The 24,145-nt window shown below is 40.5% G+C and overlaps 1 protein-coding gene across 1 annotated transcript in view; it reads right to left on the bottom strand.

The window, feature by feature from the left end:
• Window positions 1-12,294, bottom strand: part of LOC141008030 (ninjurin-2-like) — a 33,309-nt gene extending 21,015 nt beyond the window's left edge. Inside the window, exon 1 of the mRNA XM_073480209.1 lies at window positions 12,169-12,294. Coding sequence (XP_073336310.1) covers window positions 12,169-12,294 — 126 coding nt within the window. The remainder of the gene's footprint in view (window positions 1-12,168) is intronic.
• Between the last annotated feature and the right edge of the window lie 11,851 nt (window positions 12,295-24,145).

A 24,145-nucleotide genomic window follows, 5' to 3' on the forward strand; every position in this document is an offset into this window, starting at 1 on the left:
AGAAGGGTGGCATACTATCCAAAATCACACACTGGGGTGGCAGCATGCCAGAGTGGTTTGTTCACTGTAAAAAGCAAGGCCGGTGTAATCATGGTTTTCTTTACGGAAGTATTGCAGGACCTCTGTAACAAGGGCTGATGATAATGCTAGCATGTTGATGTTTAACAGGTATGATGTTAACCATGTGCACAATCTCAGTTTAGCGTGTGAAAATGGATTTTTACCTGACAGTGGTGCTAGATGACAGGTCAGTGGGTCAAAGTTATTATATTTCATCCTCTGGGGACCATGACTGTCTGTACCAAATATCACAAATTTATTCTACAGCGTCCTTGAACATCTGTAGTAAAATTCATGGCAATCCATAGAACAGTTGTCAGGATATTTTACAATCAACCACAAATGTAAACCCACTGAGGGCTCTAGAGGAAAGGTCAGAGGTTCACCAAAGTCAGAGGGATTCGTCCTCTGGGGACCATAAATATCTGTACAAAATATCATGAGAGTTCATCACATAGTTGTAGAGATAAATCTGTCCGGAAAGGAAAAGTGGGCGGCGGACTGAAATTCCTGGAAAATACATGACGTTTTGTTTAAGGGTGGACCCTGCATTGCTGCAATGCACCACAGGAGATAGAACTGTTTTATATTCATTTTTTAATTAAGTCATTGATAATTAAATAAAAGAAACAAAATTATATTGTCTTCCATTTTCTATACTATCAAATCTATTTTATTTTTATTTCAAATAGCACTCAGTGACTTTGTATGTCTGTGGTGAACAACTATTTGTCTAAGAGAAGTTATTGCTGTTTATTTTGGAAGAAGGTTAGACGGATATTCCTGAATGAGCAACACACACTCTGTTCCCCACACACACAGTCACACAAACATGAGGCACAAACATAAACACAATGGATCAGTAAAGGTGACTAACCCTCAGTCAGGGTATTTATTTAGGTCCTCAGAGACTCCTAAACATGATGTTTGTGTTTGCACAGAGCAGGCCTATGTATACAGAATACTGAGAAAAAAATGCTGTGAAACATTTTATGTGTCCGGTCATGGGGACGTTTCAAAATACAACATGTGAGATTGGAGCTTGTGAAAGTAGAAAACAGCCAAAACAATTCCCTGCAGCATAAAGTTTTGTGGAGTATAAAATGGAGTTGCTAATAACTGCAACTTTGTAGACGACATTTTTTTTTTATATAAATTACATCTAATTTTCTCTCCAAAGACATCCCATCAAGAAGCTGACCTTTTTCCTTGCACAATTATGGTAGAATATCTGCAAAATGTCTGCCATAATATGCAATTATTTTCACATCAAGTAAAAATAGAGTGTGTATTCTCTGTAGACTTGGTTGATGCCTTCATGGTTCTCTCAGAGAGAACCATCAATTACAGAGAGCCTTTGTTTCATTCTCGCTGTGATCTCATTGTGTCGAAAATCAACAATAGTCCCATGAGAACAGCAGGCACCGGGCGACATCAGCATCGGAGCCTGGATGAGGTAAGACAGAACCTCACCCACCTCCCACGCTCGTTCTTTCCCTCCATCACTCCTGCCATGCCATTTTCCGGAAGCACATTTAAAATCACAAATGAGCTCACTGGCTACATCAGTCCATCTCATTAACTAAAATGGTTGCATGCTCACACACAAAGCTTGAGCCTTGGTTTTACAAGATTAGTTTTCATTTGAATATAACTGAGATCTTAATTGACTTTTTATAGGCACGCACAAGAAATTATGATTTATATTCAATATTTTCCTAAAAATCAGTATTTAGTAATATAATATAGTATAAGATCAATAGTCACACTTCTTTTTGCTCTGTTTTTGGTCTCCACCACCTCCTGAGGGAAACATCTGGCTCTTTAGCAGCTAAATGCTCCACTGTGTTTACCAGCTACTCACTAACTGTGTCCGTCAGCGGCGTATTGCATCTGGAAACAACACTAATGAGAGCAGTCAAAACATTGCAGTCAAAACAATCCGCTGAAAGATGCAAAAACGTCCAACAGAGGTTTGTCAGGTTGGTTATTATGAGCGACCCTTATAAATCACCTGCCAGGTCACCACACCAGAATAACATTGTACATTGTACGTTTCTGAAAACCACGGACACATGACATCTGTACGGCTGCAAAGTGAGAGAGCACTGTTCAAGACTACTTCGAGACCATTTTTCAACCAATAAAAGTGGATATTTTCAACAAGACAGTGGGACAACTTCCAGCCGTCTTTGTGGTGACCAAACGAGGTATTATTCAGCCAAAACGTGATCTTTCCTAACCCTAATCAAGTGTTTTTTTTACATAAAGCTAACCAGAACTTAACATTTAATTAAAAATGTAAACGGAAAGAAACTTCAAGTTCAAACATGACTATGGTTTGCAGAAGCTTGCAATTACAACATTCATTCTAGTGACTGGGTTGATCTTTGGTCCATTGTTTATATAAAAATGTTGATTCCAGCAGCTTTAAAGTTTTTATTTTTACATATCGAAATCAATCAGTGGCCTAAATAAACTAATGGAGACCACATACAAAGACTTTAAACTCATTGTGATTCTGGTGTTGACCCCTGCACTCAAACCCTGCACATATTCACATGCTCACACACATATACTGTACATATGTCAGCTTGACAGTTAATACATACACATGCCCCTAAACCCGCATAGGATTGACCAGAAACATAAACACTGGGATCTTACACCACACACACACACACACACACACTTTGTGTTATCCGATGACCTCACACTCGTGCTGGAGGGAAGGAAAACACAGATAGAGTGAGGTCTGTATTTACCCCTCCATTGATATAAACACACACACGCACACACACACACACACACACACACACCACGCTGGCAAGCAGCCCACTGCATAGCAACACATTTAATCAACAAACACAAGAGGTCAGATTCTGTGCGTGTGCGTTAGTTTGTAGCCAGATTATCCTTTTTTTGCTTGATTTCTACTTGCCAACTTACCTCCCTCTCTTCCCTTCCTTTTCCCGTTTGAAGCCTCTCTTAAAGGAATAGTTCAACATTTTAGGTATTACTTTTATTTGCTTTCAAAGAATTAAATGATGAATACTGAATGCACAGACTTGATTCATTATACCCCCACCACACACAGCCTCTAAAGCATTGTATATGTTTATGACACTGTCCATGTTTATGTCTATTTTTATGTGAATGTCTTTCCACATGTGTGCGGCTGTGTTTGGCTGTGATTCAAGCATAGCACACAGCACACTAGACCTCTATGAGATTTAAATGAAGTGAGTGGAACCTCAAACCTGCTGCAGTTACACATGCAACTCTGAAATTAAACCCATTTTTATGAATTCTAAGAAAAACCGTTAAACAGCTACACGGTTTTATGCGGAGGGTGTGTATTTAAAGTGGAACGTCTGTGAAAAGATGAACTGGGATTTATAATTCTAGTGTGTATTTGTGATTTATGTGTGTCCACGCTTGTGTGAGTGAGTTATGTGTTGTGAGTAATATTGTCCCAGCAGGGGAGCCTCGGCGCTTGAGAGGGGGTTTCCTGTTTCTTTCTTGGCAGATACGGCTGGAACAAGTGGAGGAGGAACAAAAGTGTGACACAACACTCTTGGCCTTACACTGCGTCTTGTGATTGTTTTTTCATGTGTACACTGTAGAAATTATTACAGTGATTTTACAATAAATTACTGGCTGATAATTGCAGCAAATCCACAGTAGTGTACTGTCATTATTTTACAGTAATAATGATACAAATCACAATGAAAATACAGTAGAAAATACAGTAGTTTTATGAAATTACATGATGATACTGTAATAAACATCTGTAGTTATTATAATATACAGATGTGCAGTGGATTTACAGTTATATTACAGCAATGTACTGTGTTTTCATGTTACCCCTACCATATTTTGCTTGTTAGCATGTTAACCTGCATACCTTGATGGACTACTTTTAGGCCTGTTAGCCTATTGTTTTCCTTATGGACTGTTAGCATGTTAGTTTATGTACCTTGTTGGACCATTTGTAGGCATGTTAGCATGTTCGCATGTTGTTAGCCTTTTAGCATGTTAGCCTGTGTACCTCGTTGGACAACTGACAGGCCTGTTAGCTTGTTGTTAGCATTTTTGCATCTTAGCATGTGTATGTTGCTGTAAAACTACAGTTGCTTTATGCAACTTGAATTCAAAGTCGCAGCAGTTTACTGAAATATTCCAAATAAATACTGTCATGCATTGCAAAAGCAGAATTACATTAGCTTACTGTGAAAACCTGCTCAGCTCAAGGTTTCAAGGACGATCATATTTAGTTTGACAAATAACATCTTTATTAAATATATCACGGCGAGTCCGAATGAGTCTTTCATTGGTTGAAAAATAACTTCCAAGTACATGTTGGAATCAAGATTTTAAATACCACTCAAGTGGAAGAGAACCAGCAGACTTGCATGTTCAAGATGAGAACACTTGTGTCTTATTTCTGCTGTGCGTCACTCTGTGACACAATAATTGTGGGTTTGTTAAAGAGAGAGCGAGCAGGAGACAGAGAGACTGGTATGTGTGTGTGTGTGTGTGATAATCTAATTGTTTATATATGGTGGGATCTAAAGTTTCGTCTGGTACCACTCATCTTGGCTGTTTTTCACACACGCTCACTCTTTAAACCATCTAAAAATCGTTGCACGTTTCTGCACACACACGCACAAAATAGCAGCGAATTGAGCTCTTTTCCCGTAAGGCTGTTTCGGATTCAAACCGAGTCAGCTGTCATTTCCCCCGACCAAAATGAAAAGAAAACACACACTCCCCCCCTAGACAGGGAAAGAAGAGGAAAGACAGGAATGGAGAGAAATGGAAAGGGGGTAATAAAGAAAAAAGAGAAGAAGAAGATAAACAGGAATGTATGGGGAAGAGGAAGAGACTGAACTGGAGAAAGAACAAAAACAAAGCAGAGAAGAGAAAGAAAATACTGCATATCCACTTTAAAAATGAAATAATATGAGTACAGACACACCGACATGTGTCTTGAAAGTCTATCTCTTTAAAAGTAGATAGGTAGTAAACGTAAATACACAAAAATAGAGTATTAACACAGATGGATAATACTCAGAAACACATCTCAAATATTTCTGCTTGGCAGTGATGTTAAGAAGCTACTATGTCACTAAAGCCGATTACATAATACAGGTGTTGACAGTCACATGTGGTCCTGTTATGAGATGACTGCAGCAATGAGTCGAGGAATAGGCCAGGGATCAAAATATGTTATTGGGGTGTCGACCAATACATTAAACCACAACTTTTCTTAGATGGTGGCAGTAGTATCGTTTTTTCATTGTCAGCCAAAAGCCATTTAAAAAAAATATCAAATTTAAGCATTTTTCATAAAACAGATGAGTTCTGATGCAAGTTTAGACACCCGTGCCGTGTTTTAATATCTATTCGTATAAGTGTGGATGTTGCCTCACACAGGTGCCGTTCACGCTCGGCGCAACAGGATATGAGGCAGGCTTGTGAGCAAAAAGGTCAGGGGTTAGATTCCCAGAGCAGCAGGATAAATCTGGGCTGGGAAATGAAAGGGCAGCACTTGCCTCTTCCTCGTTCCCACCACTGAGATGCCCTTTAGCAATGGCCTTTCCAGGTGTGTAACAGTGTAAGCGAGTGTGAGCTAATCCTAAGAGAAGAGCTCTAAACTCTGATGTGCTTTGAGGACAAATTGACAACTGACGGCTCCTGCCTTGTCAGTCTTGTAATTCGGCATAGCAAGACCACGCTCCCAAACAACATGCAAAAAAGTTTTAGTCTAAAGGTACTGTAGATGATTGGTGGCTACAAGCTGCCCAGAATCATGACGTTTACACAAACTGTAATGTAATAGTTACACTACTTACAAACTTGCCTCCGATAAGGGACTGTTGTGACGCCAGGTAGCTACAGTAGCTACCTTCTAGCAAATGTAATGGAATAAACGCTTCACCTGTAGTCTGTTTCTGTCAAAGCGTACAAATACATGAAACATATTTACCATAGTTTGGACAAATATTGAATGACACACTTACACACCTATTACACAACAACAGTCATTAAAAGATGAGGCTCAGATGAAAGTTCCTGGAATCACACACACACACGCACACACACACACACACGCGCGCGCACACACTTTCTCGTACTTCACACCCACACTCAGAATGTGGCATTTGCCATGTAGGGGCCAAGACGGGGTTACACATACACACACACGCACACACACACACACACACACACACACACACACACACACACACACACACACACACACTCATGTAATGTCAAAGAGAGGTAGCAATGTATTCTGGGAGGTGAGAGAAGTGGGAAGGAGATGAGAGGGACGGTGGCCACGGAGGGACACACAGCACCAGTCGCTAAAACGGATGGATATAGGAAAAACAACACCTGAGACTGCAGTTAAATACGTTGTTGCTATTGTTATGAAGCACGTAGGCCTACTGTTATGATCATCTATTAATATGATCTGTATTATTGTGTGCATGACTGACGTGTTAGACCGGCCTCGTGACCCTGCCCTTCTGCATTGTGTCAAAGTCACTCAAAGGCCAGTTGAGACTTGTTCACATTCAAGAGATGTCATACTTGAAGGGTTGCTGTGATTTAAACTTTCATTTTGTGCTTCACCTTCTGCCACTCACACAGGAATTCTACGTTTCTTTACAGAACTGCTGGGTGTATTATGGAGCTGCTGTAGTCCGAGTTGATTTAATTCAAACAAAGCCAGCTTCAAATCTTTCCACTGACTTTGCATGCGTCCACTGTACAAAGCCAATTTCTCTTTGTGTTCCAGCTGAATGTTTGAATACGCCTTCAGGAGATCAATTGGAATACAAATTTGTACAATATAAAAAGTGGGTGTGTAGGGAGTTGGTTCTGGGTGAAGGATCGTACTGTTGAGTTTCCTAGAGAGGATGTGTTCCTCCATCAATGACTCAACAATATACCTGTTCTTACAGTGTTTACTCCATCAACCAGCCAGATTTCACGACTGTACACAGAAAAGGAATGGAAGTATACATCAACCCCTCAGGGACCACCCTCCTCACCTTTGAAACATGACTGTCATGCTTAGGACGGCTGTGTGATTCCTATTAGTTCTGTGTTAGCCCTCCACGCCCTGCTGCTGCGCTCTATACATAGAGGGTGACTTGGAGGTGTAAAGCCTTCACACCATAGAAATAGATTCATCATAGCAGCCTCACACAGACTCTGCGCAAAAACCTCATAAATCCATTTTCGGCTAATTACATGCTTTCCTTTGGACTTGATTTGAAGCTATGGTGAGTGCATTACGTCTGGATGGTGAGAAGATGTCATGAACTCAGAGACTGAGAGTCAGCAGAGGAAGCACAAATCCAAACTATATTTAAAGTCCTACTGTGGGCGGCGGGCATATAAAGATTTCATCTCACAACAGATTGTATAACACCTGCTCATATCCGAATGGGAGTTAAAGGGAAGGTCCAGATGGTTTAGGTCAAGTTTATCTGATCACTAAAATCTCTTTAGGACTCAGTATCGTTCATCATGAATTCCAAAGAAAAGATGTTCGCTGATTATCCTCCTCTCTATCAGAGTATCATCTTATGTTTCCACGGAATTTGCAGCGACAAGTGACTAAATGAAACGCACTGTTACCTTAAAATTACGGATTTCTCTGGGTTTGAGCATTGTTGGAAAAGTTTGTGGTAAGATCAACAAAATGTGAAACATTGGATATTATATATTTAATCACAACAACAAAATGACAAATGTCTTCATTGATCTAGATAAATAATTTGATCCAAAAGGCAAGAAAAAAAACAGCAGCATGCTTGCAGTTCATTCTTCAGCAGTTGGCTTTAACAATACTAGTGCTCCTTCCAGAGGTTCTGATCATACCACTTGATCTTCCTCTGCAGAAAGAGATTTCCCATTTTAAGGACTTATAATACATGTTTGCTTGCAGTAAAAGTTGAGATTGAAAGTTAATTCTTTACTTGCGAAACAACAACAACATGACTGGGCACCTCCAGTTGCTCAGGAAGACCGATGCCTTATCGTGAAAGTATTTTTGTCAACCAACGTAGTTGTTTCTGCCAACAACAAAGTAGAGATCACAAGTGATTAGAGTTGGGTCCCGAACTCGGTACTTTTAGGGAAGTCAGTCCTACCAAATACCAATTCAGATTAGATAAGGCAGTGCCAAATTTCAGTTCCGAATATAAAAAGTTTCTCCAGCTTCTTCTAGTTTCCTCTCGAAGAAATACCAGTGTTACACTCCATTTGCCAACTTTTTTACAACTGATATTAAATTCCTGCTATTACAGTACTGAATAAAGTAGTTAAAAAAAAAAGGCACTGTTGGGTACCAGTACTGAATCCCAGATACCGGTATTGGTACCATATTGGTTACAATGTCAACTGTACCCAACCTTGCATGTGATGAAGTTTAAAGATTAGCAGCTATATTTTCTAGTAGGTTGTGTCATGCAAGTATATGAATGAGCTGTATGTGGCTATAATTTACCAGTAGAGGTTTCAGTCTATCTAGTTCTATAGCTGCTACTCTAAAGGATCCGTCTCATAACTCTTTTCACACTGTCACTGACTTTAAAATATACGACACCTGCTTCATCCTAACCCTCAAGTGCCATAGCAACTGGCCAGTCCGTCCGCCTGTTGAAGCAACATGACAAAGACATATGAGATGCATAACGAAGTGATCTTAGTATCAATCACAAAACCACCAACCTCGTGTGATCTGGAGCTGGCACACAGGATGTGTATCATGCTGAGAGAGCAACTTCTTAAACACACATTCTCACTTATACAACCACACACGTGCGCATACATCAGCTCATTTCCGCTTTTTCGGTGGATCGCACACTTCTCTCCACACATCTGTCGACATATGATTAAGTAACCACGGTTGATATGAATAGTTGTGGTGAGGACTTGGCAACTGCGAATGTAAACATTTACATTCTGAGCCACATGATATAATCAGTAGCTATAGTGGCTGTTGGCGGCCAAATGGTGCTATACGGCTTATCTGTGATTAAAAGAGCAAAGGCTTCTGGCTCTGCCAACAGTCACGGTGGTCGCAATTCACAATCCATATCAGCCACTTTAATTCTTGCTAATTGCTGCTGAAATGTACACCAGGCCTCTGCTTCAGCTGCTGTACCTCCTTTCTATGGTTTATTGCCAGCATTAAAGGCTATAACCAGATCACTTTCTGTGACAAATTATCCCCCAGCATTACAGATGTACTTTACAGGACACAATATTTATATTAGCTTATATATTTGCATATATATCATTGATGATATTGTCAAATTTCTCACTTATATGTGAGCATGACTCATCAAAACATGAGAGGGATTGAAGGTATGTGTGTGTGTTTGTGTGTGTGTGATATTTCCAGAGTGCAGTTGAATGAATGAACAGAACGAGCATTCATGAGAAGTAAATTTGGAGGTGGTTAGCGAGCAGGTAAACAAGCTTATTTTTGCAGTTACATAAATTCAGAAGGTACAACTGACGCAACTGTCATCCTGCTGTCAGGGAGAGACATTTTAGGTAGGAGATTTTTACTGAGAAGCTTTCCTATTGGGTGAGTTTATAGACTTTACCACTTATCAATCACGTTTATACATTTGCAACTTTTTTTGTGACTTTTTACAGTCACACAGACGTTTTCAAAGTTGTCAACAGAGACACAAAAAGCAAACTCACTTAGGTCATTGAGGACTTCTTGGATGCACGTAGAAATGATCTTATATAGCGCGAATAAGATTCCACACGCATAGATGATATTCTCACATAGTCACAAAAATAGATTTAAAGGGGAAACCCCTTGTTGGTTATCAGGGCCATACAGAGACCTTTAGAGGGGCAGGTGGTCAAAGTTAAAAAGGGGCTCATGGAACTAGAGCTGCAATGATAAACTGAACTCAAATTTATTGCCAACTATTTTGATTATGATTATTTTGTTGAAGTGTTTTTTTTGTTTTGTTTCAATCCCCTCTCTTTACGAGGAATCTCTGGACAGCTGAATGAAATTTCTTGATAAGAACAAGAAAATATGATAAACATGAAAACAATAAAAGATATAAACAATTAAAACTGGATACATTACAAAATGAACTGTTAATGACACCAATGGTGGACTCATGGGGGCGCAGATGCCCCCAGGTTAAAAAAAACGCCACAACAGTGGCCTCTTGGATGCCCCTATGGTAGATAAAACATGATAAAGTGCCCTCTCAGGTGCCCTTCCGGTGGAGAAAACAACTTTCTATCACGTCTCACTATAGCTGGGGCCCTTTTTTTTAAAAATGTTTTTCGTCCCTTCCCTCAAACATCCTGAATCCACCATTGAATGACACAATACTCTATCTCAATCAGCCTTAAATCAGAATTGTAGATTTTGCAAAAGCTGTTTTCCTCTTCTTTCCTTTCCTCTACTAAAAGACCAATTGAACAGGAACTGGTAGAACAACGCTACACACTTGATTGAAAGGGATGTTAATCTGTACAAACTAGTAACTGGAGAACTATTTCCGACAACGTAGCTAAAATATTTAACAGAACAACACAATAAACATACACCTTGACAAAAGGGCACATTGGACATAAGGTGCAAAGGGACCTAAGCCCCCTCTGCACATGCCTGAAGAAATGACCAAATCATATGTGCTTCTTGACCAACAGCAGCGATACTGAATAAACAGAATTTGAAAGGTAAAAGATCTTTTGGTTTAGGTTTCATTTCACCCATAACAGTTTAAATACTGTGATTCTTGTATGTTTAGTGTGTTGTGTCGTCTGAAGCGTATGGGATTTTAAAGGGGCACTTGGTAGTTTTGGAGAAGAAATTCAAACTCTGAATTTCAATAGTTGCAATATTAATGAGGTAATAATACAAACTCAAGGTATTTATTTTTTCCATAACTGAATAAACAAGCTGTTCTCAGAGGAAAATATAAGGTCCCCAGAACACTGTTTGAAGCAAGAAAGGTGGCAGGGTCCACCACATATAAACAAAGTAAAACAATATGAAACTGTGTTGTCCTTTAAGGTCAGTTTGTTTATTCAGTTTTTTCAGTCATGAAAACAAAGAGAGTTTGTTTCTTTAGTTTGTTTAGGCAAAAAAAAACCATAACATTTTCTCTTCTGATTAAAATTTCTTCCCCAAAACTACATACTGCACCTTTAACATATTTACATAAACCCACTCTGAACACCTTTTTCCCCCACATCTGTCACTGTCTCCCTCATACACCCACACACACATACCAACTCACATTTTTTAGACACACGCACACAGCTCTTCTTGAGTAATAGCACTTTGTTCACTGGAGACTGTGCAGCTAAATATACCAGTAACTGATAGCCCTGCTGGTTTAGGGGCAAAAGTCCTGCTGGCCTTGACATTGATATGGAAGATGAATTGCAACAGACACCAGGGAGTGTGTGTGTGTGTGTGTTTGTGTGTGTTAGGGAGGCTGTGTGCATATGTATAACTGTAGTGAATGATGAGTCAGAGAATTATTTAAAGAAAGTAAGAAAGAAAGAAAGGAAGAAAACTGCTTTGAACAATGCCAAATAAAACTTAACGAAAAAAACAAACCAAAAAAAACTACAAATTTGATTCCTCTTCTTTAAAAAAATATATCAGGTCACCAACTCTGCCTTCTTGGCATTAGTGAGTACCTGCTCTGTTGACCTGCTGCTCCATTAGAGGACTTTATTAGCCTTTGCACTCGGGCCCTAATTGATATTTGATGGATGTTGCGATCGTAACTTAGTCTCAGACGCTCGGCCGAACCCAGCGAGCCACACAGCAGCCCTCTGATCCTCACCTCTCACATAGACAGGACATACCACAGCTCTGCGGCAAAGCTAAGACAGGAGCAGCGATTCAGAGTGGCAGATAGACCAGGAGCGAGAGGAAAGGGACGTGAAAGAGTGAAAGAAAGAGGGGTAGAGAAAGAGAAGAAAGCCAGAGAAGGCCGTTGCTAAGCAGACAAAAAAAAATGCATCTATATTCTTTCCTTGTGTTTCTTACTTTCTATTTCTGTCCTCTCTCCTTCACTTCCACACATTTTTCTCCATCTTTTCGGGTGCACTAACCTGCAACGGGCCGCTGGCTGGCATGGTGGACCTCAGCGATGTCAGGTCGATGTCTCGGCCCGTCTCCCCTCTCTCAGTCTTCCCAAGTCCCTGCATAATAAGACCTGAAACGAGCTAGCAACCAGGCACACACACACACTTGCACACCAGAGTGTTGCCCCCACAGCGAAGAAAATGCTAATGCAAGGGTGGCAGTGGTGGTTATGAAAGAAAATGACCCTGGACGGCAGGCACCAAGCACCAGGCAAGGCCAGGGAGGACAGCGGAGGGACAAACAAACGGCTTATTCACCCCATCGTAGTCTCCCCCACACCCTCTCTCTCTCTCTCTCTTTCTTGCTTTCCACTCTTTCAGCATGTCTCTTTCTCCTTCTGTTCTCCCTAATGTTCTAAACCAACGTTGGAAAAATGGACCATCAGACTGAAAACCAGGCAAATATTGTCCGAAAGTCAGTCTTGTGCCTATCCATGACTCTGTTTGACCGGCCAATGCCCACCAAGTTGCATCTATTTGTGCCTGTTTGCCCAACAAAAACATTCTGCTGTATTTCTGTTAAGTTAACTGAGGTCAGACGTCTTCTCATAAAAGCACTGAGGCTCCACTGTTGGGAGTTCACTGCTCTCTAACCCAGGGGAACCCAGGCTCTGTAACAGGGACCCAAAGATACCATGTTCATGAGAGACCAGGCCGAGTGCCATCAGGAGTACATCTCTAAACCCGGACTAGTAAAATAAAAAGTATCTGCGTGGCTATGTAGCACTAGGAGAGTGATTACATGTTTTATAAGTAACCTTTGTTAATACTGTTTACCTTGAGCTAACATTAGCCACCATGAGCCAGAGGTCATACTAGACCAAGTCAGGCTGGATTCTTGAATCTTGGGTGTGTTTAAAGGGGCTCTGTGTAACAATTTGAAGCAATTTACATGTATTAATCCCTTTTTTATTGGCCATTCATGAGCGGATTGGAAAGGATGTGACTTTATGCACGTACTCCATTGCCTCGTCCACTCAACGCTTCTCTCCGCTCAACTAACAGAGAGCAACGGTAGCCAATGTTAGTTTAGAAAGTAAAGGAGTCCACTAACATAAACTAACCTCGGCTTCCAGCTAAACACAGAGGTTCTACAGAGCCCCTTTCAGTTGTTACATACTGTCGCTTTAAAAGAGGCAGTTGCATTTTCTAGCTGCATTGAAAATGTGAGAATGAAGAAGGAAATAAATGTTTTAACATAACAATGAAGGTTTATAAGGTTGAATGGCCTTTCGAATGACTAAACTGGATGTATCTGTTAGCAACTAACGAACTCGAGCATCGTTAACTCCCGCAACAGTTAACGACACTCACGCACTCCGTTTTATGACAATCCACATACCGGCAGCGCTTCTGCAACTGACAATTCAGACAAAGCTAAAGGCACTGCTGAAGCCAGTATGTATGATTATTTTAAAGGAGTTTTATGGAAAAATCAGCACAGATTCCAACAGAAAAATAAGTCCATTGATTACATCAGCAATTAATGTGAAGTTGAAGTCGAACAAGCATTTCATCTGTGTGAACTGAACTTTGAGCGAGCTCTTGTGAGGTGTGATCCTGCGCAACACCGCGCGTCAGACCACCAACACTGAGCGACGAGCACACAGAAAAGATGACGGCGTGAAGCTCGTCTTTCCTTCTCTCTCTGTTGTTCAAATACATACAAGTGGGTGTCCTGATGGGAATGGTGGCTGTCAACAGTGATTAAACACACTGCTGCAAGCTCATAATCCTCGAAAAAAATGATCACCTCAAAGTCAGGAATTTCATTCAGTTAAGTGTCCCTGAACTGAACATAGCACGCACACACACACACACACACACACACACACACACACACACACACACACACACACACACACACACACACACACACACACACACAGTAAGCACAGCAAACCTTTATCCCACTTTATAAAGAGTCATGCGAGGGGCGTCACACGGGAGGAAAAAGGATGGTCATCAGGTAACTCGGTGTATCAGTTTACCTTTGATTTGATTTTAAATACTTCTATGTTTTTGGGACTATGAATGGCCTACTGTATCGCTCTTCTTGATATTGCAACGAAGCTTAATTAAAGGATTAGTTCACCCAAAATTGAAAATTCACTCTTTATCTACTCACCACGACGCCGGTGGACAGTCGGGTGAAGTTTCGTAGTCCACAAAACACTTCTGGAGCTTCACAGCAAAACAACAGCAGCAGTAGATGGGGACTTGTTTTAAGATCCTAAGATTCCCGAACAAATTTAAAAAAACAACATTTCTTCCCAACGTGCAGTTGAGCTTGTAAAGCCACTTCAGACGAGGCTCGTGCTAATGCTTTTAGCATAGCGGCTTCTGTGAAGAGTTCTGTTTAAAAATAGGTGTAAAAAACATTGTTTCAACTTAAACCAGCAACCTTCTGATAACAAGACGCTGGCTCTACCCCTGAGCCACAGCCATTTTTCTCCATTGTTTTTTTTTTTTTTTCAACTTTAAAGTAATGTAAGTCCTCATCTACCCCAGTTGTGAAGAAGAATGCTGCAACTCTGTTTTCCTGTGTTTTGTGGACTACAGAACTTCCTCCAGACTTTCCTTCAGCAAAAGGGTGAGCAGAATTTAACATTTTCCGTTTTGGGTGAACTTATCCTTTAAATTAAGCACTGTAATTCCTTTCTTGTGTTAAGTATTGCTTAATATTCATCAGCCCTGACATCATTTTGAAGCTCAGTCCACTCTGACATGCTCTTAAATAGTAGCTATGCAACTAAGCACAAACACAAATGTACAGAACAGCTCATTTTATATGTGTGTGTTGGCACAGCCTCGGGGTCTGAGCTGTTGTCAATTTTCTCTCCAATAATGGATAATGCGCTTCCTCTCTTCAGTTCATAAAAGCTCAAGCATCTGGCCCTTTCACTTCTTTTTTTTTTTTTTGCTCTTCACACATTTCAAGCTTCCAGGAACTCTCTTTACCTCAGCTAACACTGTCTAAGATTTTTGTTTTTGTGGTTTTCCAGAATAACTCTCCTGCTGTCTCTCAGGGAATTTGGGTTTGTATAGCAGCTATCCAGTGGCACATTATGGGGCATTTGACTCGTGTGAGGATCGTTGGACTGTTTGAGCAACAGATTCCAAGTTAATCCTGAAATGAGAGGTTAAAAACAAACCATCAAGCCCACAGATTTCTTTATTTCAGCGTTCCTAGAAACTGAGAGTTTACACGAGACACCAATTATTATGCACAAGCTCCTCAGTCTTTTCTTCCTGGAAATAGAGAGTCTTAAGAGTTCTTCCTAGAAAGAACAACTGATGAAGATGAATATCTTTCCACCCTCCCCTGTGGGATGTCTTTGACGGACAGCCAAGTTAAATGGCTAATCCTGTCCATAAACACCAGTGAAGATGAACAGGTATTTTAGAGTGAAGGCTGAAAAGGTGGAGCTCATCAAGGGCATTCTTGACTGGTTTGTACATGTATGTGGAAGCTAAACAAGAAACTGTAAAGCCTATACCTGTAATTTAGTTTAACCAGTTTTTTTTCTCGTGGCTATATAAAGCCCTCTGGGTCTTTGTGCCGCTTCTGCTCTTGATGTTGCAATTTTGCTTGACAGTAAACAAAGTTGTGAGGTGGTATTGTGAAACACTAACAGAACCTGATACACAGGCTTTTTGTTTACACATCTCTTTATCCTGAATGGGAATATCTTTTATGTCTATAAAACAGTTATTCATAACTTTCCAAGTAAGTGGATTTCAGTTGTGATTTGCCTTGAGTCATCTGAATCCATTAAAAAAAATGACTCATGATGTTTGTGAGCACAAAGCTGCTGGGCACAGGTAAGTGAATTAATGGGTTTTATGTGACAAGTGGCTGCAAATGCAAGACCTCAATCAACCTCTGTTGCTCGAATCGCAATGTGCTGTTTTAAATTTGCTTACACAACAACTGCAGGCATGACACTGGAAATTAGGTCTTAATGAGGTGAATTTACAAGCTGACTTATAAGAACATTGGTGGGAAAGTGACGGCATTTAAGAAAACACCATAAACTTTTTTGTGTATATAAGCTGCAAACATGTTTCCTGCAAACACAAAGGGATTTGAGTATATAACAGGAGTAATTGCTAACTGCTGCTAACTGTACCCACCGTTAGCTAGTAAGCTCAGTTAGCATGCAGCTAGCTGCTGTATTAGCAGACTCTGCCTGAACTGGGAGCTTGGACCACCAATTGTTGGTGTTGTTTACTGTCAGACTTGAGGTATAATGTGGCTAGGGGCTAGCTGGATAGCATGCTAACTTCAATAGATATCCCTGTAACCTAACACATCTACAGTAAAATGTTATTTCTTCACATTCTCTTAATACATTTAGTTAATTTTTTAATGTTTTAAACTAGAAATGTAGCCTAAATCAGATTCAATAGCATGTCAGGCTAACTAGCTCACTATCTACACTAGGAGGCAGTAGCATTATACTTCCAAGTTCGATGAGCATGTCATTGTTGGCTTACAGGTGCAAAATGTAAGTATTAGTTGTCAAATTCACACTCATTTTCATTTAGCAGTTTACGACCAGCACATCAGGAGCAGTTTGGGGTTCAGTAAATGCCCAAAGACACTTTGTCAGAGCAGGGGAATCGAACCAACAACCTTCCAATTACAAGTCGTGGCTCTACCCCTGAGCCACACAAGCCACACTCAAAACAAATAGGGGGCAGCATATCACCAGAGTAACCAGTTATTGCTGCTAACTGTAGCTGCTGTTAGCTAGTTAGCTCAGTTAGCCGTGCAGTTAGCGGTTGTCTTTTCAGCTAACAAAATCAGAGTGGACTGAGCTTCAAAATGATGTCAAGGTCAACAGCTTAAAACTGAGAGGCATGCTCTTATTTACTAATGCTTGAATTTTGGAGTTATTGTTTCAAAAATGACTAATTATTTTGTATTTTAAATCTGCCAGTGTTGTCTTTGCAGACAGTATGTCTACCATAAAGGTGAGGACAGGCAGAGCAACAGCGACTGTGGAGATACTTAGTGAACAGTCCATTAAGAGTTGTTCTAACATGTTGAGAATGACTTGAGACTTGACTTGGACCATTTCAAAGACTTAAAATCAGCTGTGGCGACACGTGACACTTTGTGTAATGATACTGACTGGGGCAGATACAATCCTCCCTCTGTCTTTGTCACTCTGTCTCTTTGTTGTGCTCTCAGTCTTTGTCTCGTTCATTCGCACTCTCATTCTCATTCTCACACACAAAGATAGGGCTTCAGCAGTCGAGTACCAGGCTGCGCTGACCTCTCGCTTTCTACCTCTGTCCGTACATGCACATACAAACGCACACTAACCAGACAGTGCCAGTCTCTCATTCTGTCGATGATAAAAGAGCCTTTATGCTTCATCATAGTGATGCAAACACACACACACACACACGCACACTTGCTCAACAGGTAGCTTCTGATACCAGCTGATAGCAGTGGACGCAATCAGATCCCACGTGCCTGCAGACACACTCCAGCAGATATGTAAACATATGTGATTACACCCACGTTCATACGCAAACATATAGATAGCTAGGGTACCTTGGGATGAGGGTGCAGCTATTACATCACAGACCAAAGTACCATTTGCGTCACTGACAGGCGTGCAGGTGCTCATGTGCTTTCATGTAGTTCACCTGCTCGGTCAGACTGTGTGTGGTGGTTCAACATCTTTACTTACAGGCTTCTCCTGTGTCTTCCTCAGAAAGAAACATACAACATATTCTATTTTCAATTGTGTTCAGTGAAAATAAACAATCCCTTTACTTCACACAAACACACGTAGAGATAAAAGTCATCACATAACATTTTCTTATGCGACTTAAACAATAAACTGAAATGCCTCAAATTAATTTTTGGGTGAAAATAAGTAACACAAACCTATATTTTTTGCCTGAAGTTGGTCAAAACCTGCTTTTTAATTTGTATTGTATTTGTTTAATACAAGAATAGTCTGACATTTTGGAAAATATGCCTGTTCACCTTCCCACTTTCATATCTGCACCTTAAAGGCTTCTGTACTAAACAACCCGCTTTTCAAGGAGAACAAACACAGAAGAGAAACCAGGGCTGTTACGAGACAAAATGGGTCAACGATTGATTCTTACCAATTTAAGCGTGTGTGTCTGCCCCGGACCCCTGCAGCACCCATTAAACTCTTTTATGGGACCAACACTGTGATTGCACCAATTTGATGCAGTCGCTGCAGGAGGGCTTTGATTAAAAATAAAGATTGACAAGACATAACCAGGCAGTGAAAGAGACAGACTGCAAACAAAAGTAATCACGCATGCACACACATAATATACAACCATCTAGAGAAAAAAAAATGCTTCAGCTGTACTCAGAATTACTCTGATTGCAGCATCAGATAAAAATGGACCTATTTGTGCACACGTTAGGTGCACACACACGCACACGCACACGCACACACACACACACACACACACACACACACACACACACACACACACACACACACACACACACACACGCTAGGCTAGGCTTCTCGTGACGTTATTACATCCCAAGAATACATTACTTATTTCATGGGAAACAGGAAATTAGATTTTAAAGCAGAACAGCAGATAATCTGAGAATGGCGCATACCCCCTCATTTTGTGTTGTCATTCTCAAACACTCATTAAATGACTTTTGGTAATATTTTCCACCTGTTGAATGCCCCTCTGCACTCACATTTTGGCAACTGAGACTTGCATTGTCTGTCATGTTAAGCCACTTGTCGACCCACCCGCACATTTTATCTTGCGTTTGCAGCTTTTGCAGGATTTAGCCTCACAGCTCTACTGCAAGCTGCCATTGTGGCATGAAAAATAATTGGAAGAAACAGTGGCAGGCTGAGAAGTTTGACCTATTTCATTACCCATAATCACTACATTTCAAGGCCATACAGTATTTATGACAGTTGTGGTGTGGACAATGCAGACAGACACACACATGCCTCCCACAGTTATTTCCCACAGTCCAAAGGAGTCAACCATAACATATTTCCAAATCCTTTGCTTTAACATGATTTAATAATAGCATTGTTGCCACTAACATTCCCCACATTTTTTCAGCTACCCTATGAAATCCTGAGGCTAAACAAACAAACAGAGGATGATTATTTGCGGTTATGTTTTGCCCCGTAGGCAAGCGATTACAGTAAAGTGCTAATAAAACAGGTTAGAAACATGGCCAAACAAAGCCGCTCTAATGGGACGAAATCAAAGTATGTAATTATCTTCTTTGATTTTTCTCTTTTCTTTAACCGCTCTCAAAGTTTAATCACTTTTGTCCTCCTCTCCTCTCCTCTCCTCTCCTCTCCTCTCCTCTCCTCTCCTCTCCTCTCCTCTCCTCTCCTCTCCTCTCCTCTCCTTCTTACATAATTACAGTTCAAAACCAAACCACCATGTCATATTTAACCTACTGCTCCGCCCGCAGGGAGAGAGAGAGCTCGTTTATGTTAATTGCCTCCAATTTGGGCCGTTACCAGGGGGAGTCAGAACATGTGTAGATATATTTTGTTTGGCCTGAGAAGAATAATGGGTTTCTAACAGGCCTGTGGGGAGACGCCTGGAACCACCGAGTGACTGCTAAAAATGACAAGGTGGAGAATGAAAAGTCACTGTAAGATCAGGTGAAATCTGTCAAACTATACATTAACTGAGAGCGACTGACCGGACTCTATAGTGACACTATCTGGTAGAAAGATGTACTGCGCAGTGATTTGGCTCTGATCTACAGTGCCACAACAGTTAGGAACATGTCTTTATTTGACAAAGTTACACTTAGGCTCCCTTTATTATATTAGACTTATACTTATAATTATACCTATATTATACTTTGAATGCCTGAATTCCCTGTATAATCCTGCTTATTTGTCATCTCCATAAAGAAGAAATAAGATTAAAGCACAATTCAAATCACAAGACATGTTTTCTGATATTTTAGATTTAATAATGCAAATGATGCTATGTAATTAAATGTGCACTACTCTGCATACATGTCCTGAACTAAAATAAACAACTAAATGTTTATTTTGAACATTTTCTTTCCACTACTCTGAAAAAAGAAAGGTTATGGAAGGAAGATAGCATTTACAGTCTAGCAACTTATAATAATTCATACACTGATGGCAGTGCCGACCAGCACATCAGGGGCAGTTTGGGGTTCAGTATTTTGCCCAAGGACACTTTGACATGCCAACCAGGGGAACTGAACCAGTGACCTTCCGATAACAAGACGCTGGCTCTACCCCTGAGCCACAGCCGCCCAAATAACCCCTATTATAATAGAATAGTGTTTCCACCTGTAGTGTCTCCACAATGAAGAAATATCTGCACAATGTCAAGATCATTTATTGTACCACTGTGGATAAACCAGTCATTCTACTAGAGGTCTTTTTTTCCCCTTTAAATGGTGCATAGAAATATCAACATGAACATCCACATACAATGCAGCATAGACTGAAGTGTAATGTGTCTACAAGACTTAGTGTACCTTCATCTCAAGATGCACACACTCACACCAAAGCACACTCATACACACAGAGAGAGCGAGAGAGCTGCATCACAGAGAAAGGAAGTGACAGGTTCACTGTTGCAACATGAGATCTTTGAGAGCACATCCTCTGACACAGAGACACCCGCGTACATATAGCACACACACTGAGTTACTGGCATACCAGTCATGATTCAACACTTCTGACACGACAGAAGCTGTCACATGCAGTGCAGGAGAAAAAAGAAAAAGAAGAAGAAACTACTCTATTCCCTCCCTCAGCTCAGTGAGTTCTGCAGAAGTGTCCCGTCAACAGGCCCTCGACCAGCTGCTCCAACTGTTGAATTCAGAGAAGCTTTTTGGTGTCTATAAGTCACACGTTGGCCTCTAAACAAGGGCATGAAAGTTGCATTCAGTATCTGCAGCAGCAGGTGGTTTGAATGATTCTCCGGCTGATTTGAATTGTTAAATGACCATTTGTTGTGTTTTTCCATTTTTCAAATAATGAAAGCAATAGCTGAATCTCTTCCACGACCGACACCCACGGCCAACATCTGATTTCTCACGGAGCCAGAGAGATTTTGTGATGATTGTTCTGCAAAGGTTGTCCATTGTTTTTAGATTTGCCTCGCTAATTAACCAAATTTAACATCTGTGAATTCGTTCTGCAGGACTTGAAGATGACGGAGCAGCATGAAAACACACAGTGCTGTGAAAGGTACCCAAAAGTCATATTTGTGTAAAAGTAAAGATAGCATGCGAAAAAAAAGAAAAGAAAAAAAGGTGAAAGTATCTGATAAGACCTGTACTTAAGTATCATCTGGCAATAGATGTACTTAATTATCAAAAGTACAAGTAAAAGTGAATTAAAGACACATTTACATGTATCTGCAATGTAACTAGTAACTAGGAAAGAAGGATGTGTGTGTTTAAAGTTTAATTATATGCATGACATTCTGGGTTAAGATTTTCAGATGAGGTCAGAGAATTTTGTTATACAACACTGTCAAATTGTGCTTATCATGGGTCTGTGGTGGCTGATAAGAAAGAAAGAAAGAAAGAAAGAAAGAAAGAAAGATTGTAAATATGTCAGCACACGGAGGAAAATGCCTCAGAGAAAGTCTCACACACACGCACACGCACAGAGAAAGGTCTAATTTGCCTACCTGAGTTGAGCTTCGACAAGTTTTTCAACCTGTCTTTACTCGTTAGTGAGGACAAATTCTCCCTGATGTCGGTAAACTGGGTCAGCAGGGTCAAATTTTGTTCTTGGAGGTACAGAAAAGAGTAAACCATAGAGTGTTTAACATGCAATGACAGGTTTTCACACAGAAACTCTGAGGCATGGAGCTTACGCCATTATCTTCAGCAAAAACGAGTAAATCAGTTAAGGTTGAAATAGACTGACAGATCTTCTGTAACACACGCTTATCAATAGACGTGATTTTTGTTAATGCAACACGAACGTTCACCCTTCCAGAACTGATTGATGACAGCTGAGAGGCTGAAGAAGAGTTTGCATGATTGCATGCTTGCTATGGGAGCTGGAGCAGCACGCACACTTACACAAACTCACACACTCACTGCCATGTCAGCAGCCTTTCTTTGCATATTTTCCTTTCGAGATATTCTTGGTTACGCTTCACTCTCACGCCTCATCTTTGTCAACATGCACATATTCATTATTACACACAGACACCACTGTTAGTATCATAGTGTGAGGAGGGAGAGTTACTACTGCGCTCTCTCTGTAAATGCAAATTAATAAACCGTTTTTTTTTAAAAACAAATCTGGGGTAATATTTCTTCACCATAAAGGTCAACTCTAAATCTGAGGAGAACACGCTTTCAGGATGGCACACTTTTATTGGCAAGGCATGACATTTTTTTGTCAGTGAGTCAATATAGCCAAAGGGAGAAAAAGCAACTATGCAAACTAGATGTCTTTTTTTTTAAAGGAGTTCTGAGTCATGTCACCGCTTTCATTTAAAACAGTGCTTTCTTTCTGATGGCAAGGCTGCTATTTTAAGTGGACAGTATCCTGTTTTACAAGTCAGAATGAGGTGATGATCCGGTTGTTAATATTAGCATAACTGCTAAACGTTGGCCGGTTTTAGTTGGTGTGACAATGGCTTACAGTGTAGATCTTCCATCTCTTAAAAGTTGCATGCCAGCCCGTTTCTCTAGAAATCGTCAAATCATCACAGAGTTCTGTGGGAAGAGAGAAAAACAAGTTGTTGAAGTTTAGATTAAAGTGTCTTTGATGGATAGAGAGATTAAACAAGGTGAGAGGAAATGACAAAAGGGGAAGAGGTTTACATGTCAAGTTTGGTTTTAAAAACTTAAAAGGAGTCTGGGGTTAGTGATGAAAGCCACAGTATGTTGTCACAATCCTGAGGCTAACAAGCTATTTAAAACCAGCCATGAAGACATTTCAGTAGGTCCTTAAGCTGTACACAACATTTGGATTTTAGGCATTTCTGACATCCATAGTGAACCTGCAGTGCAACGATTGCAGATCATAATTTGGCTTCAGTTTCTTCTAGATGCAAATACAGTCCAAGTCAATGACAGCTCATTCTTGAGTTATAAAGTGTGTCTCACACTGATGCTTTTCTGCTCTGTCCACAGAAATAGATGTTTATTGTGTAGGAAGTTCTGATAGTCATAAGCTTAAAGCCAATTGTTCAAGCATTGTAGGAAAAAGGCTTATTCGATTTCTTGCAGAGTTAGATGAGAAGATCAATACCACTCTCAAGTCCGTACATTAATTATAAGACTACAGCAAGTACAGTTAAATGAATGATTTTTTTCTACTCTGTCTTTCTATGTGTGTACTGACCTGTACTTGTTCCCGGCTTGACCTGGAGGCAGAATGCTCTCCAAGATACTATACTGACCCATTTTGGCCCCCAAGGTTTGAGGGATTCCAGACACAACACGCAGAAGTTACACCCGAGGGTGACTGCTCTCAAAAGAGCCGCAAAGCGTGAGGCCTCAGTGAGGTGACAAGAGGCCAGAGCTGCACCGTGACAAATCCACATGTCTCAGCTCGTGTGGGAGACACCCGGACCTCACCCTGATATACTGTGCATAAATGAGCTTATTTGCTGTGTTGCTGAGAGTTATGTGAGAAGATTGATACCAGTCTCATATTTGTTTGACAACTAGCACTTTAACACCTTCTGTCTTGTTTCTTGAATTCATACATAAACTGAAGTGTATCCCTTTCTCCAGTCTGTATGCTAAGCAAGCTAACTGGTTTGCTGGCTATAGCATTATAATCACCTAACAAGTTATGATTTTGGGTATAAATGCATGTCCCCAAAACTTATTTCTGCACAATAAAGCGGAGTGATAGTCCGGGTGTCTCAAACCAGTTAG

The sequence above is a fragment of the Pagrus major genome, chromosome 14 (assembly GCF_040436345.1).
Source record: "Pagrus major chromosome 14, Pma_NU_1.0".
Lineage (NCBI taxonomy): Eukaryota > Metazoa > Chordata > Actinopteri > Spariformes > Sparidae > Pagrus > Pagrus major.